Consider the following 16590-nt stretch of genomic DNA (forward strand, 5'->3'; position numbering starts at 1 on the left):
AGACCAGCAGGAAACCGACTAAGAGGGTAGATGACTGACAGCTGCTTGATTTCCAGGACCTAGGACGTAAGAACTATATTAATCATTCATGAGGATTTGTGATCCTTAGGATAATTTTCTAAGGTGTATATTATCCCTTTTATAGATAAGGAAAGTGAGGTTCAAAGGTGACAGAACAGAGTGCCCAGAGGAGGGCAGGTCAGCATGCAGAAACTTAAGAAGTCCTTTATTCACTGGGACGTGAATACCAATTTGGCAGAAGATTTTACTGGGCATTGGAGATGTTTGCCATTGCTGGGCCCTCTGCCAATCTGTTATGTTGGGCACTGGGGAGAGATTCCCTGTATCATGGAGGGAAGCTAATGTAGTGAAAACCTGTAGTCAGAGAGGCCCAAGTTCTACTCACCTACTGCCTCCCACCTGAACTGCTTTGGAGGCCCTCACTCACTGTACAGAGGAAGGTTAAGGGCAGGTCTCCCCCCATGAAACTGCCTCAGCTCTGCCTTGAGAGTTGAGTGGCTCAGCTTGCGCCTCAGTCTCACCATCTGTAAAATGGGAATAATGATCACCTACGTAAGTGTATTTCCTGCAACAAATAATCACAAACTTGGTGGGTTAAAACGAGTTTACTCTCTCACAGTCAGGGAGGCCAGAAGTCCAAAATCCGTTTCACTTGGCCAAAATCAAAGTGTATGTAGACACTGTAGGTCTGCTTCAGAGGCCAGAGGGAGAATCCTTCACTGTCTCTTCAGTTTCAGGTGGCCCCTGGCATTCCTTGACTTGTGTCTACATCATTACAGTCTGTGCCTTATTGGTTATACTGCCTACCCCTCTTCTGTCTGTCCAATGTCCTTTTGCCTCCCTCTTCAAAGGACGCCTGTGATGGCATTCAGGATCCATCTGATAATCCAGGATAATCCCTCCAACTCCAGATCCTTAAATTAACCTGCAAAGACTGTTTCCACATGAGGTAAAATTTATAGGGGTCAGGGCTTCGGACCTGATTATCTTGGGCGGGGTGGAAGCGCATTTAGCGCATTACATTCAGGGTTGCCAGAAATAGGAAACTTGTTAATGCTGGCGGAGGACTGAGCCCAGCCTCTGCCGGTAGACAGCACTGAGTATCAATTTCTTCTAAAGTCGCTAAAGAAACCGTCCTTAAAAAGGGGCTGCTGCAAGGCTCCAACCCAGGCATAAAACTTACAGGGGACAAGGGAGACTATGTAAGCACGAAGAATAAAGCCCAACCAGCGGTCCGTTGGTTACTCTGGCTTCCACAGCTCATATTTGCACACGTTCCCTCGTAGGATACTGCAAACCCCGCCTGCCCGCTTGCCTTCTCCCCACCTCCAGGAAAAGCCGCGCCCCCCAGGCCCCGCCCCTCTACGTGCTGTCCCTTGCGCCCCGCGTACTAGTGGGTCGTACCCCGCCCACAGGGGGGTTAGAAGCGTGAGGGCCTTCGCAGTCTGTCCTTTCTACTGCCTATCGAATCATGGCACATTTTCTACCCAATTTGTCTCCTTTCTTAGCCTTCAAGTCAGTCATACAACTATATGGATTTAGAGAGTCTAATTGTGGCAATGTACTTGCCTCCAGAAGAAAAACGAAGCAGAAACTATTGGAAGAAGGCTGGCAATATTTAAGAGAGCCCGTGCAAATGGTGCCGGGTCCTACGCGCCTCCGGAGCTGAGCGCCGGCCGGTTCACGGCGCAGGCGCAGTGGGGTGTGACTAGCCATGCCGACTGTCAGCGTGAAGCGAGATCTGCTCTTCCAAGCCCTGGGTCGGAACTACAGTAAGTGCCGGCCCCATTACCTGGCTTTGTGCCTGTCCTCAAGAGGCCTGGAGCTCCCTCAAGAGGGCTTCGTGGTGGTAACGTTCATGTTGCCCGGCAGGTTTTGGCCTCGGGTGCTCCGGGTATAGACCGGGATGGCTGGCTGGCTGGCCAATCAGCGGGGCTGGGCTGAAGTAACCTCTCGCAACCAGACGTGCTAGGGCTGTCTTTGCATCATTCGCGCCTGTCCAGTTCGTCGTGTCATTCATTCAGCAATCTCCCAAGGAGCATCTGCCGCGTGCTTGGTGCCAGGGCATCGAGTGGAAATGAAGCCCTGGGTTGCAGCCTGAGGGCAGCTAGTGGAGTGCAACAAGAGCGATATAGAAACTCCATTTATGAGGGAGTGGAAAGAGAAGTTGGAGCAGGAAGGGGTGGTATTATGTCTGTTTTATTAATGGTTCCTGAGCACCTGTTATGTGCCAGGCACTGTTATAAGCGCTCTGTGAATACAGCGGTGCACATGACCCATGTGGTCCATGTTCACATTCTAATAAGGGAGGCAGGCGATGATTACCCAGCACATTAATAAAATGATTCTGGATTACATTAAAGGCTGTCAGGGAAACAAAAATACTGTGCTAAGAGGAACATTAGACGCCGTAGTAACATCTGAGCTGAGACCCGAATGACGACGAGGAGTCTCCTGGGTGGGCTGTCTTCATCTCATACACACCTCATCTCTCCTTCAGTTCCAAAAACATCCCCATTTAGAAAAAAGATGAAATACTAAGTACAATTATCAGAGACCATATGGATGTAGCAGTTGAAATGATATCTGCCTCTCATAGTTATCAGCTTATATGAAGGCTGTGGCAACTGGTTTGTGAGAGCTGTTTTTGGTTTTTAGGGCTCAGTATGATAACAGACCCCTAGTCGGTTTAACAGGTACTCCTTCCTAGAATGAGATGTTACCTGAAAATAGTTAGCTTTTAAAATGTTTTTGAAGGTGTAAATTTAGGTACTATGTATTCTTCAAGTATTCCTCCTAGGGTTCTGCCCTATTGCTTAAAAGTAGAGGTCATACTCTTGAACTCTGAATTCAGCTCTAATTCTCAATACTTTTTAATTTTTTTTTATACCTTTTATACGCTTTTTGTGTGTGTGTATTTATATTAACCCATTCTCTTTTTTAAAAAAAGTTGTTTCTTTTCTCTTTTTCTTTTTCTTTTTGTAAGATTTTATTTGTGAGAGAATGAGTACAAGCAGGGGGAGCAACAGGCAGAGGGAGAAGCAGGTTCCCTCCCGAGCAAGGATCCCGATGTGGGACTGGATTCCAGGACACTGGCATCATGACCTGAGCTGAAGGCAGATTCTTAACCGACTGAGTCTCCCAGGCATCCCCTTAACCCATTCTTCTAAACCATATTCTCATATACTAATGGTGTATGATATGCCTGAATTGCAAAAGATGTTACGGGGCAAATATTTGTTCAAGACCTCTGTGATTAGTTACTACCCAAGTTTCCATTTCTGGGAAAGTAAGAAATTCTCTAGGTTCCTATTTACTTTCTTAAAATTTTTATTTTTTTTTAAAGATTTATTTATTTGAGAGAGTGTGCGCACAAACATGGGGAGGGAGGGCAGAGGGAGATGGAGAGAAATTCCAGCAGACTCCCTGCTGAGTGTGGAGCCCGTTGTAGGACTGTATCCCACCACCCTGAGATCATGACCTGAGTTGAAATCCAGAGTTATTTAACTGGCTGACACACCCAGGTGCCCCTGTTCTAGGTTTTTAAAATGGTGAGATTTATGATATGTTTACTGTCATCTGATGTTTTAATATATTCTCCAGCTGCCTCCCCTTTTTTTAAGTGAGAGCTATCAGACAAGCTTGATTCCACCCTATAAGTACCCATCAGCTACTGACTCTAAAAATATCAGTCAGAAAGATTGATGTTATTGAGGTGTACTTAAGACAGTCAGAAATAACTTATTAGTTTATATTTCATGTTCTTGAAACCTTTGAACTTAATTGGGTTGAGGTCAAAGTTGGAAAAGCATGTTGAACAAAGTATCTAGTTTCCAAGTAGTGTGGGTCCATCTCGGTTCTTACCCTCTTTTAATCAGTCTTCCTCTCTATTTTCCTTCCTCTCTATTTTCTATATTCTCTACTAACTCTTTTGTATCTCCATTCCTTCTTCAGTCCCTCCAAGGTTTGCTTTTTGTCCTAAACTCCATTGTTTCTTCCTGTCCATGCCTTCCCGCCTTCCCTTTCAGTCTCTTTGCTTACCAGGGATATTTCTCAAACTGCTTTAATTTTAGTCATTTTGCTTCTCTGGGGCAATTTTCTCTCCATCTACCTTTTCCCCCCCCCCCAAAGAATCTGGCAATGTCTTTTTTTTTTTTTTTTTAAAGATTTTATTTATTTGGGAGCGAGCACGGGGAGTGCCAGGCAGAATGAGAAGCAGGCTCTCTCCTGAGCAAGGAGCTGGATGTGGGACTGGTCTCAGGTCCCTGGGATCATGATCTGAGCTGAAGGCAGACACTTAACTAAGCCACCCAGGCATCCCTCTCAGTCTACTTTTTTATCACCTCAGATGTTTTCTTGTTCATTTTCTTGTTAACTGGTTATTGCTGTTCAATTCTGGTCCTGCTCTGCCTTGGTGTGATTGCTGACAGTACTGTCAGAGCCACCTGTGTATGTCCTACAAACCGCTAAGATATAGGCACTTAGGTGCATCATTTTGTTAGGATTATTAATTGTAATTTTGTTGGTTCTTGTTTCTAAGCACATGAAATACAGCTAAAAGGAGTAAAACTGTATGATTAGGATTCATTGAAAGATTCAGTATTTTTTTTAAGATTTTATTTATTTATTTGACAGGCAGAGATCACAGGTAGGCAGAGAGGCAGGCAGAGAGAGAGAGAGGGGGGAAGCAGGCTCCTGCTGAGCAGAGAGCCCGATGCGGGGCTTGATCCCAGGACTCTGGGATCATGACCTGAGCCGAAGGCAGAGGCTTTAACCCACTGAGCCACCCAGGCGTCCCGAAAGATTCAATATTTTAATAACCAAATGGTTACCAGATTGCAATCTGTTACTGCATAATGAATTACCCCTAAATTTAGCAGCTTAAAACTCATTTGTTATATGGCTTCTGAGGGTCCAGGATTGGGGAGTGGCTTAGTTGGGTGGTTCTGGCTCTGGATCTCTTACTACCTTGTCATAAAGGTGCCAGGTCTGTAGTCATCTCAAGGCCTTACGTGGAGTTGAAGTCTAATTCCAAGTTCACTCAAGTGGTTGTTGGCAGGTCTCTGATCCTTGCACATTTTTGGTCAGAGACTTCAGTGCCTCCCACCTTGACCTCTCCTAGGACTGCTTGCAATACGGTGGTTTGTTTGTCTCAGAATGAGAGGACCCAAGAGAGCAGGTAATTGAGTGTTCAGAATGATAGAAGCACAGTTTTCAGTAGTATTTTAGAAGTGACATGCCTTCCCTTCCTATCTTCTTTAGGTCACACAGACCAATTCACAGTGTGGAGGGAACTGCACAAGGGTGTGAAAAACAGGAGGCAGGTAGTTTGGGAGGCTGACTGCCAGTCTGCCCTCTGGCCCCCAATGATTCATGTTCCTCTTACATGTAAAATCTACTCACCCCTTTCCAAGGATTCCAGAAGTGTCATCCCATTACAGCAGCATCTCACAATCCAGAATCTCCTCTAAATCAGGTCCAGGTGTGGATGAGGCTCTTCAGGTGTAGTTGTGTAAGTACAGCTGCTTGAATATAATTACTCTTGGTCTCAGAGACTAAAGAGACACACAGTCTGCTTCACTGACAGCTAACATCAGTGGTGAGACAGGCATAGGAAAACTGCTATACATACTCCTTTTCAGAAAGGAAAGTGGGAGACACAAAGGAGTCCTTGGTCCATGGCCGTTCTGAAATTGAGCTGGCACATGTTGGACCTTCTTGATGAGGTCTCAAGGCCTGGAATCATTCTCTGTGGCTTTTAGCCCTACCCTCTAGGCTCTTGGCTGCACTCACTGAGTGATCCTTTTTTTTTTTTTTGTTTTTTTTGGTGAAAGAAAGCAAGTGCTTTACATGTAATTAGTTTTTTCATTCTGTTAGTTGCTAACAGAATATTGGCTGTTTGAAGACTTCATTTTGTCCTCTGTCCCTTTCAGCTCAGGCTTACAATGTTTCTGCCTATGTATGTCTAAAACACTGAGTGTCTTCACTGAATTTTGCTAGTTTCCATCTCATTAATGGACAGCCAGGTCACTCACAAATCTCTGAAATAAGGTGTTTTGTACCTTGGGCTTTTTTCTGGTAGGGCCCGTGATTAAACTCAGTTGTATAACTGAATTTGTGAGGCACACCCTTGACTTATAGTGCCTTTTATCTGAATGAATAGTAGCTTTAATCTTTCTGAGTCTTAAGATTTTATAATCATATCCTTGATTTTGTCTTTGGACCTTGCTTTCCTGGCAATGCCTTGGATTTACTCTTTGCTCAGAAGTCCTTCCTAAATTTTAGTCCTGTTTTACATCTTAGGAGGCTGAGAATTTTTAAAACGATCAGGTTGTGGCTCCTTTTAATGGCCTTCAGTTTGTCTCTTTGACAGTATAAAGCAAGGAAAAAACCAGGTGACACTTGTAGCACTGGTTGGGAATCTTAGTTACATCGCCTAGTTGAACAGATACATTTTCAGTAGTCTGCATAAGTGGGCTGTAGCATTGCTTGCTAAACTTTTGCCTTTATATAAAAAGGATTCCCCTTTTCCAGTTTCCAGTAACACTCCCTCAGTTCCCTCCATGTCCTTACCTGCATCCATTAAAGACTATGAGGCTTCTTGTAACAGCTTTTTCAAGGCATTTGAGGTTTTGATTTACACTTTGCTCAAAGACCACCTCCTGATTCTCAAGCCATTCCCGTTTTCCCCCCATATTTTGTTAGGGCAGCACTGCACTTCCAGGAACTAAAGTCTGTATTCTCTATTGCTGCATGACGAATTACCCCAGTACACAGGAGTGTATAAACAAGTGATTATTTCAGGTTTTGAGAGCGGAATGGAGGAGTAGCTTAGCTGGGTGGTTCTGGCTCTGGGTCTCTGACCAGGTTGCAGGCAAGCTGTCAGCTGGGCCTTCAGTCATCTGATCATTTGAAGGCTTGGCTGGCTGAGGAATATGCTTCCAGGATCACTCCTTCAGTTGTGTCAGACCTCTGTTTACTCAAGGGTGTGAATACCAAGAGCAGGGATCACTGGGGACATCTGTTGTTCCTGGCCCTAGTTAACGGACCTCCACTGGAGACCTGGGAGTGCTAGACTCTTCCTGCTCCCCCCATTTCCACCTCCCATCCCGTCACTGAGCCTTACAGATTGTGCCTTTTTGACGTTCCTCACGTTCTTCCTTCCTTGTACCCACTGCTGCTCCTTCAGTCAGGTCTTCACTGTGCCTCCCCTGTACTGTTTGTTGCAGAAGCCTCCCTGCTCCAGTCCATCCACCACTCTGTCTCCATTCTTCAAAGTGCAGATCTAATCATGCTTTTACTCAGGGGTAAATCCTTCAGGGTAACCACTGCCTGAGCACATCCCTTGGCATGTGGGTTCTTTCTGCTTGCTGCATTGTATCTCTTTCTGACCTTATCCTTATGCTTCATCCCTATTGACCTTTCCAAAGTTTCCATGCTATTGTCCCATTCCCCACAGTCTCTGCCTGACGTCTTAGCTGAAGTCTTAGTCTCTGTGTGAAGTCTTAGCTGACTCTAAGTGAAGCTGATTACTTTCTTTGTGCCACCTCTGTACCTTGCAATTAACATAACTGTATTTACACATCTGATTTCTTTATTAGAGTAGGAACTGTTTTATTCTTATAGCCTTGGCACTGACTATGGCTCCTGGCATATAGTAGATAACACTTATTTTTTTTTTTTTAAGATTTTATTTATTTATTTGAGAGAGAATGAGTGAGAGAGAGCATGAGAGAGGAGAAGGTCAGAGGGAGAAGCAGACTCCCCATGCAGCTGGGAGCCTGATGTGGGACTTGACCCTGGAAGTCCGGGATCATGACCTGAGCCGAAGGCAGTCGCTCAACCAACTGAGCCACCCAGGCGCCCAGTAGATAACACTTTTAAGTGTCGCATTGAAGTCCATTGTCAGGGTCAGAATTTTTTTTTTTTTAAGATTCTATTTATTTATTTGAGAGAGAGACAGAGTGAGAGATAGCATGAGAGGGGAGAAGGTCAGAGGGTGAAGCAGGCTCCCCATGGAGTTGGGAGCCCAATGGGGGACTCGATCCCAGGACTCCAGGATGATGACCTGAGCTGAAGGCAGTTGCTTAACCAATTGAGCCACCCAGGCACCCAGGGTCAGAATTTTAAGACCATCTTTTCACTAGAATATACTAGTAATGATGGTTTGTGTTCAAAATTTTTTTTTAAAGATTTATTTTATTTATTTATTTGACAGAGATCACAAGTAGGCAGGGAGGCAGGCAGAGAGAGAGAGGGGGAAGCAGGCTCCCTGCTGAGCAGAGAGCCCGATGCAGGGCTTGATCCCAGGACCCTGGGATCATGACCTGAGGCGAAGGCAGAGGCTTTAACCCACCGAGCCACGTAGGCTCCCCGTTTGTTTTCAAGTTTTGATAATAACGGAATTCCCCTAAATGCTGCATGAGGTAGCAAAGTAGAATATAACTTCAAGGACGAGAACTATAATTATCGGAGACCTACTATGTTTTGGAGTGCTATGCAAGTCCATTACCTGCATAATGTCATTGAAATCTTTCCCAGAGTTCCATGCTAAAAATAAATGGCTGTAAAATGCTACTTTATGGATGAGGCCTAGGTATCAGGAAGTTTACATAAGGTGCTAAGCTCTCAAAACTAGTATATGGAATAGTCAGGAGTTCAAATTTTGATTGGCCTGCCTCCAAAGCCTACTATCAGGCCTCAGAATTTTAAATGCTATGACTTACATGACATTATCCCGTTGTGCTGGATCTGTGTTTTGGAGCCTACTTTACATTTGATACCTACCTAATAAGTTTTTCTGAGTAAATGTGAGTTTCCCACTGCAGGTAACCTAATTCTGTAGTTGAAATTAAAGGAATCAGCCCTCAAATAGTTGTTTCTTTTAAGGGTTTTTGTTTTGTGTTGGTCCCTTTTGTTGGTTTTAAAATGGTGCTATCTGATGCCTGATACTAGCTTGGTATTGGACAGTTATTAAGAAAATGCAGTTTACATACTATCATTTAAACTGAGCAGATTAAAATTAGCAATCTTTTTTTTTTTTTTTACAGCTGACGAAGAATTTGATGAATTATGTTTTGAATTTGGTCTGGAACTTGATGAAATTGTATGTATTGAATATTTTTAATTTATTTTTATTTATTTATTTATTTTTTAAAAAGATTTTATTTATTTATTTGACAGAGATCACAGGAGGCAGAGAGGCAGGCAGAGAGAGGAGGAAGCAGACTCCCCGCTGAGCAGAGAGCCCGATGCGGGGCTCGATCCCAGGACCCTGGGATCATGACCTGGGCCGCAGGCAGAGGCTTTAACCCACTGAGCCACCCAGGCGCCCCATGTATTGAATATTTTTTAAATGTTTGACATAGAAGTGCATTTTTCAGAGGTTTACTGTATTTTGTTACCGTATGGTTAGACAAAGATGGAACATTTGTGGGCTCTTGTGATTTCTGTGCTCTTGGTGTTAAGGGGCTAAGCTCCAGTTCTAAGGGTATCTGTTGCTTTCTTTAAAATCTCAAGAGTTTCATGTGTTAAGTGATATGCAGTCACCTTAAGTTATCAGGCTAATGCTGTGGAGATGGATAGACCATCTTGAGTAACCCAGAATGAGTGTGTGCTCCCTGGCAGTGAGGTGCCTTTTTACAAATCAATTATGGAAAGGGGCCTGGGGAGCAATGGAAATGTTGCTTTAGCCAGAGTTCCTGTGGCCTGTGGCTCCTCCTCCTTCACTTCTGTGCTCTACTGTAGCCTTTCCTGTTTCCTCTGTTCCTGTTTGACCAGTGTTAATTCATTCCTAATCATTACTGTGTACATTGACCTTGTAAAGTGATCTTTTAGTTTTTGCATTTGATCTTCATCAAAGGCTGAGAAGCGATGATTTTCTAGATTTTGAAGAATTGCTTATAAAAATCATTATGAAGCATCTTCCTAGTCTTTTAATTGTATAATTAAAATACTTTTAAAAAGTTTACTTGTAAAATGTTACTAATGATCACATAAGACATTGTATTTATAACTAAAATCATAATTTTGTATTTCTGTTGTAATTAATGTTTTTTTTCTTAAGCCTTTTGTTTTCTTGATCTATTCAATGTTATAGCAGGAGGTTTAGGCTGACAAAATTGTGCATTGACTCGCCTTGTTTTTTCTGCTGCTTTTTTACTGGTGTTATATAGGAAGTTTTTTTTTTTTTTTTGTTAATGAACATCTTTATGCTTGAAATTGGCTATGATTTCTTCAAGTTGCTATTAATAGTTAGACTTCAGTTACGTTTGAGGCTGTATGATATCTAAGAGCCTTAGGCTGGATATCAGAAAATCTGAGTTCAAGCTCCCATATTCACTAGCTGTGTAACCATGGATAACCACATTGCTTCTCGGCCTCCTTTTCATCTGTGAAATGGAGGCTGTGGATTATCCCTTTCAGCTTTGAAAGTTCTGTGACCTTTTATTTCTATAAGGATTTTGTCAGTCCTCACAGACCCAGTCTTAAGATAGTCTTATTATGAATTGAGATACTGAGATGAAAGATTTAAGCTGGTGTGTCTTTTTTGCAAAAAGGAGTAGGCCTTTTTTCTTTTTTAATTCAGATGTCTTAATTTCTCTGCTTACCACATTTTCTCCCCTTTGGCATATGGGTCTCTCCTGAAATGCCTCATCCCGTATGTTGAGGGAGTGAGAGTATGACATGAAAGGAGGCAGGAGAAGGAAGAATTAGAGTTTAAATAGAGTTCAATCAAAGAGGTCCGTAGAATTGCTGCCTTTTTAAGTTGAAGAATAAGTGAAGAGGTATCTTACCTCAGGCGTGTATCATAGTGATTCTTGCCAAATGGTTATTTTTAAGAAAATCTGTTATTCTCTGCTAGAATATGATGACTGAGGTATTCTAAGCTTTTGGCTACTGCATTAAAATTATACTAGTGTTTCTTCTCTCTTTTTGGTTGCCTTTATTCTTACTGTTCTATACCTTTACTATTGTTAGGTCGTTTCAAACCATTGTGCCTGCAATCTCTGCTAATTTGCACCACAGTTTTGATCTCTTCAGATGTTTGTTTTTTGCTTTGTTTTTAATATTACTCGCATTCTCATGTTGCTTCAAGGCTTGGCTACCTACTGAATTTAGCTTTTAGGGTCATTATAAGAAGTCCTATTTATTTGGTGAATTGTCTTTATTTACTTTGCCTCTTTGAAAATTTTTATTGTTGCTGCTCTGTGTACTTGGTGGTGGTATTTTAAATCTTGGTTGGATAAGCTCTTTTTGTAGGGGGCCAGATTGTAAATCTTGTAGATGGTGTAGTCTCTATCACAACTCAGCTGTTTCGGTATGTAAGTCACAATAGATAACATGTAAACAAATGGGCCTGGTGATGTTCCATTAAAACTTAGAAAAAGAGGTGGCAGGTATGATTTTGGCCAGTGGACCATAGTTTGCTGACCTTTGCTGTAGAGGAGTTACGCTGTTACGAAATGACTGAGGATGCTAGATGTCTGAAGTCAGCAAAAATTTGGGTATTTTCTGTTGCTGTGATAATAACATTAATATTTTTGTTGCAAGTATAATAAACGGGTTTTATTGCAGGAAAGAATGTGTATAATGTCACTTTTTTTAAAAAATTAAAGATCTCCTTTGGGGGAGAGAGAGAGCGAGGATGTGTGTGCACTCAAGTCGGGGCAGGGACAGAGAGGGAGAGAACCTTCAAGCAGACTCCCTGCTGAACGGGGAGCTTGCTCCAGGGCTTGATCTTATGACCTGACCCGACCAGTGAGATCCTTACCTTAGCTGAAACCCAGAGCCAGAAGCTCAAGCGGCTGAGCCTCTCAGGTGCCCCTTTGTAGCACTGACAATGACTTTTTCCAAAGAATTTAGATTTGTTGGGACACCTGGGTGGCTCAGTGGGTTAAGCCTCTGCCTTTGGCTCGGGTCATGATCTCAGGGTACTGGGATCGAGCTTCGCATCAGGCTCTCTGCTCAACAGGGAGCCTGCTTCATCCCTTTCTCTCTCTGCCTTCCTCTCTGCCTACTTGTGATCTCTGTCTGTCAAATAAATAAACAAAATCTTAAAAAAAAAAGAATTTAGATTTGTTTCACCTTATTTTTGGGCTTGTTTTAGACTTCCGAGAAAGAAATCATAAGTAAGGAACAAGGTAATGAAAAGGCAGAGGGAGCCTCTGATGTTGTTCTTTACAAAATTGACGTACCTGCCAATAGATATGATCTCCTATGTTTGGAAGGATTGGTTCGAGGACTTCAAGTCTTCAAAGAAAGGTAAGAGAATATGTTTATTAAAGAGGAAAAAAAAAGAGAATATGTTTGTTAAATAGTTTGCTCAGTTAGATTTCTTTTGCCTGTTATTATCAGCAATGATGTTTTAAGTCTTTAGAAAAGAACTTGTTGAGCAGGTCCACGGCTTTAGGTTTGAATAGAGGGAGGGTTGGACAGGAAGGTTAATGTGGATTGTAGCCATTTAAAAATTTGCATATTGAGTCCTAGCCTTCCATCTGGGGAGCTATTTAAAACTGGAGTAGTTAATGATTTTATGGCTTCTTAAAAAGTTTTTAGTGGGTTCATGTGAATTTCCTCAGTAATCCAATAGCAATAGATGACTAGTTGGATTTGTTAAACGTTGGGAAGAAAGTAGAGGTGGCAAAACTTTGTATGCTATTTGCTCAAGAACTTTAAAGAAGCTCAGGAGTGGAGCTTCCTGACAGGAAAGCTGAAAATCTTATGATGGCTCTCAGATCTTGCTCAGGTTAACTGGCCTCTAGTTTCAATCTTCTAATTTTTTGGTTTTTGTTTTTGAGAGGGAGCATTTGCCTGCTCTTGCCAGGGGAGTGGGGCTAGAGAGAGGGAGAGAATATTGAGACTCCATGACCCAGCGTGGAGTCCAGCATGGGGCTCAGTCTCACAACTCTAAGATCATGACCTGAGCTGAAACCAAGAGTCAGACACTTAACGACTTGGGTACCTAGGCACCCCTCAGTCTCCTAATTTATAATGAGTATTTTTAAGTCCCTTTCCAACTATTCATGTAATGAGTATAGAAAGTAATGAGCATATGAAGTGGAAGATGTGAAACTCCTATCAAAAATAATTATTTTTGCTTTCAATGACACATCGTCTGGTCAGCTGCAGAAGAATGAGAGCCTCTGGCCGATGGGCTAGACTCTCAATCTGTGAGGTTTCAGGTGACTGATGGGTATTGGTGAAAGGGTGATAGTTAGGCATTTGGCTTAGGTGGTTAAAATTTGGAAAGTGGTTCATTTGGTTCTGTGTGACAATCATACCCTCACATTTTAGGGCCAGGGATGATCCCTTAGAGGCATTTTCCAGACCTGCTTCATTAGAGTTTTCTACTCCTAGTGTCATTTTGACGATCAGATAGGATTAGGAAAGTGATTTAGCCCTTTTGCTACTTGGTGGATCAGCGTCCTCTTTATCACCCAAGAGCTTGATAGAAATGCAGAATCTCAGCCTCCATTCAAGACCTATTTAATCAGTCTGTGGTTTAACAAATTCTCCACTTGACTGTGAGCACTTAAGGTTTTTGGGAAGCACTGAATGAAAACAGTAATTCCCAGTTTCTCCTGGTAAGAATTACCTGGACTATGCCTTCAAAATGTACTGTTTCCTCGGCCTTTCCTTTGAATATCCTGATTCAGTAGGTCTAGATGGGACCAGGGAATCTGTATTTTTAATAAACCCTATTTTTCTTGGAAGTTCGGAATCTCATGGTTGGAATAAAACTTTAAAGGTTATCGAATCTAACAACAACAAAAAAAAAAGTTAACAAATGTAGTCCCTCAGCTGACATAAACGCCCCCTCTATGATTTCTTAGTGGTTTTCTAGCCTCTCCTGATCCTCAAGTGACCAGACATTTCTTACCATGAGGCATGCTGTACCATTTTTGGACCACCTTAAATGTTAGAAAGTTTGCATTTTAATATTCAGCCTAAATCTGATTTGCTGTAACTTCAGCCTATTGTCTTAGCTCTATTCATTTTCTGTACTTTTACACAGAATGCAGTTTACCAAATGTTTTGGTTAAAAATCAAGTTTAATTTTTAATTAATTTAATTTAAATTAGTTAATTAATTTTAATCCTTTTAGGATAAAGCCTCCAGTGTATAAACGGGTAATGCCTAATGGAGAAATTCAGAAATTGATCATCACAGAAGAGGTAATAAGGATAAATTCTTATTTTCCTTTTTAGAAAGTTTCTTTTGTGTATATATTTATAAGGTGGGGAGGGAAAAGGTACAAAGCTGATCTTCTGCCAAATACAATTTTGTTTGACCATTTGCCAAAAATGGACATACATTTATCTTCTAGCTCTTAAAAACTATCAGTTTGTTCCCTTTCATTTATTGGTGAAAGCAAAACATTCGTTTTCCTGAATAATTTTGGAAAATAACACCCAAGTGTTTATTTAAAACACTGAGATAGAATTAAGTTCTGGTATATTAATAAAGTTTAAAGAAACTTTGAGGGGATGTTGTTTTGGTAAAAATATCAACTATGAGCAGATTAACCTTAACAGGTTAATTTTTTCTGTTTAGTAAATACTCAGAAATTTTTACTGAAATGTACATTCCACGAGAAAGGTGATTTTGTCTCTTGTCACCACTATATCTTTGAATGAAATATATATGCTTGTTTGTGAATTTGTGATAGTATGGACAATCTCTAATGATACAATGAACTTCAGACAGCTAAAATACGTCCTTATGCTGTGGCAGCAGTTCTCCGAAATATAAAGTTCACTAAAGATCGATACGACAGCTTCATTGAACTCCAGGAGAAATTACATCAGAACATTTGCAGGTTTGTAGTTGCATTTTCTTTCCTCCTTGCCTTCCTCTGTCCTTTCCCCTCTCTTTTTCCTTTTTACCTTTCTATTTCCCTTTCTTTCCCTACAGATTTTTCAGAGCATTTCTAAGTTAATATGTGAGAGTAACAGTTTAAATTTGCATAACTAAATTCAAGTAAGTTTACATTTTACCAGATAGCTATCTGTTGCTGTTACTGAACAGTGCATGCATGGAAAAATAAGAGCTCTATTTGGAATACCACATAGACAAAAAATCTCTTGTCCTAGAGGTTTTCTTGGTTTTTATGTTTGTGTTTTTGTTGTTTGGTTCAAATTATTAGTAGTGGATTATACTACTAAATGTTAAATGATGGTAGTTGAAGTACTATCTGTCATTTTAAAAAATGGAAAAATTTTTCGTTTGATGTCACTTTTTGAGTATAATTATAAATTTACAGATGAAACTTAAGACTTTCAAATAACTGAATTTTCTTACTCCTATTCGACCTTATCCATCATTTCTCATCTGCTCCTTTTAATGCAGTGATCTTCAAACATATAATTCCTGAACTCCTAAAGGTCAAGGAAGGTAACAATGGGAGTCTTTGAACTAACTTCATTATTTAAGAAATCCTGATGGAAATTATAGATGTACTGATAAACATTAAGCTTTAACTAACATGTCATTTTTTTTTTTTTTTTTTTTGTATTGGTCCTGAAGTACATCAGCCTGTCTCAGGCTGATCAAAAGTTATGATTAACAGTTATAGCTATCTTGAATAAAAATAGAAAATTTTTATTAATTGTAGTAATTGCAGTTTGGTAAACGAGATTGAAAAGTCTTCTATGTAAGCAGTGGGCTAGGGACAGGGTTGGAGGGGACCTTGGATTTTTTCTTCTGGGATGGAATGTTTTAAAAATAAAACACTAGTACTTCTCTATTTCCAGAAACATCTTCGCTTATGTGGTAAGAGAAGCTTTTCCAGATTCTAAATAATATTTATTCCTGTTCTTTTATTTAGTCTCTTTGTTAGCTTACTAATTATTAAGCAAAACAATAAGAATTTAAATATAATCTCAGATGAAGAACAAAATAGATTTCTGACAATCTAGTAAGTGGTTGAGGCCGATTATCTATTTTGAACATAGTTTATTTGAAGAATCTATTTTTATCTAAATTGGAAGGTGTTTCCTCGTCTTATTCAGCTTTAAGCTCTGTTATTTGGTGTTTCTGGAAGTCATGAGCTTTTTGAAAGGGGAGAAATAAATCCCTGGTGTGCCAGAGTCCTTATCTGTCAGTAAATCCTAAATAAACTCTTGCATGTGCTTTGGAAACTTGTGTTTTTCAAGGAATATATGCCTTTTGTTTTCATTAGCAAATGTATTGGCATAAAGTTGTTCACGATGTTCTCTTATTCTTTTAATATCAAGTATATGTAGTGATACCACCTTTTTCACTTGTCTTTTTTTCCCTTGATCAGGGGAGGGTGGCTAGAGGTTTATCAATAAATTGATCTTTTCAAAGAACCAGGTTTTGGTTTTATTGGCTTTTTCCCCCCCTCCATTGATTAAGCACTGTTTTGTGTAGGGCTAATTGCTAATACTGAGGCAAGACCCTTCTGCCTACTTGATCCATTCGCACATGAAGTAGTGAGGTTTTCAGTCTGTAAGAACACTGTTCTCCGATGAGTCTATTCACATGCGTGCACTGATCAGCACACATCCAAACACTTGGAGTGGGGCAGGGGAACCTCTGCAGCTC

At 40.9% G+C, this 16590-nt stretch overlaps 1 protein-coding gene across 2 annotated transcripts in view; it reads left to right on the forward strand.

The window, feature by feature from the left end:
* The first annotated feature begins 1704 nt into the window (after positions 1–1704).
* FARSB (phenylalanyl-tRNA synthetase subunit beta) overlaps positions 1705–16590 on the forward strand; it is a 73423-nt gene continuing 58537 nt past the window's right edge. The window contains exons 1-5 of one of the 2 annotated variants that reach the window (XM_080798731.1): positions 1705–1793; positions 9072–9127; positions 12131–12285; positions 14129–14198; positions 14727–14842. In XM_080798731.1, the coding sequence (XP_080654857.1) occupies positions 1736–1793; positions 9072–9127; positions 12131–12285; positions 14129–14198; positions 14727–14842 (455 nt within the window). In that variant the 5' untranslated portion in view covers positions 1705–1735. The remainder of the gene's footprint in view (positions 1794–9071; positions 9128–12130; positions 12286–14128; positions 14199–14726; positions 14843–16590) is intronic. The other variant, XM_080798732.1, reaches the window with a different exon arrangement.

The sequence above is a fragment of the Martes martes genome, assembly GCF_963455335.1.
Source record: "Martes martes genome assembly, chromosome: 3".
NCBI classification, from domain to species: Eukaryota; Metazoa; Chordata; class Mammalia; order Carnivora; family Mustelidae; genus Martes; species Martes martes.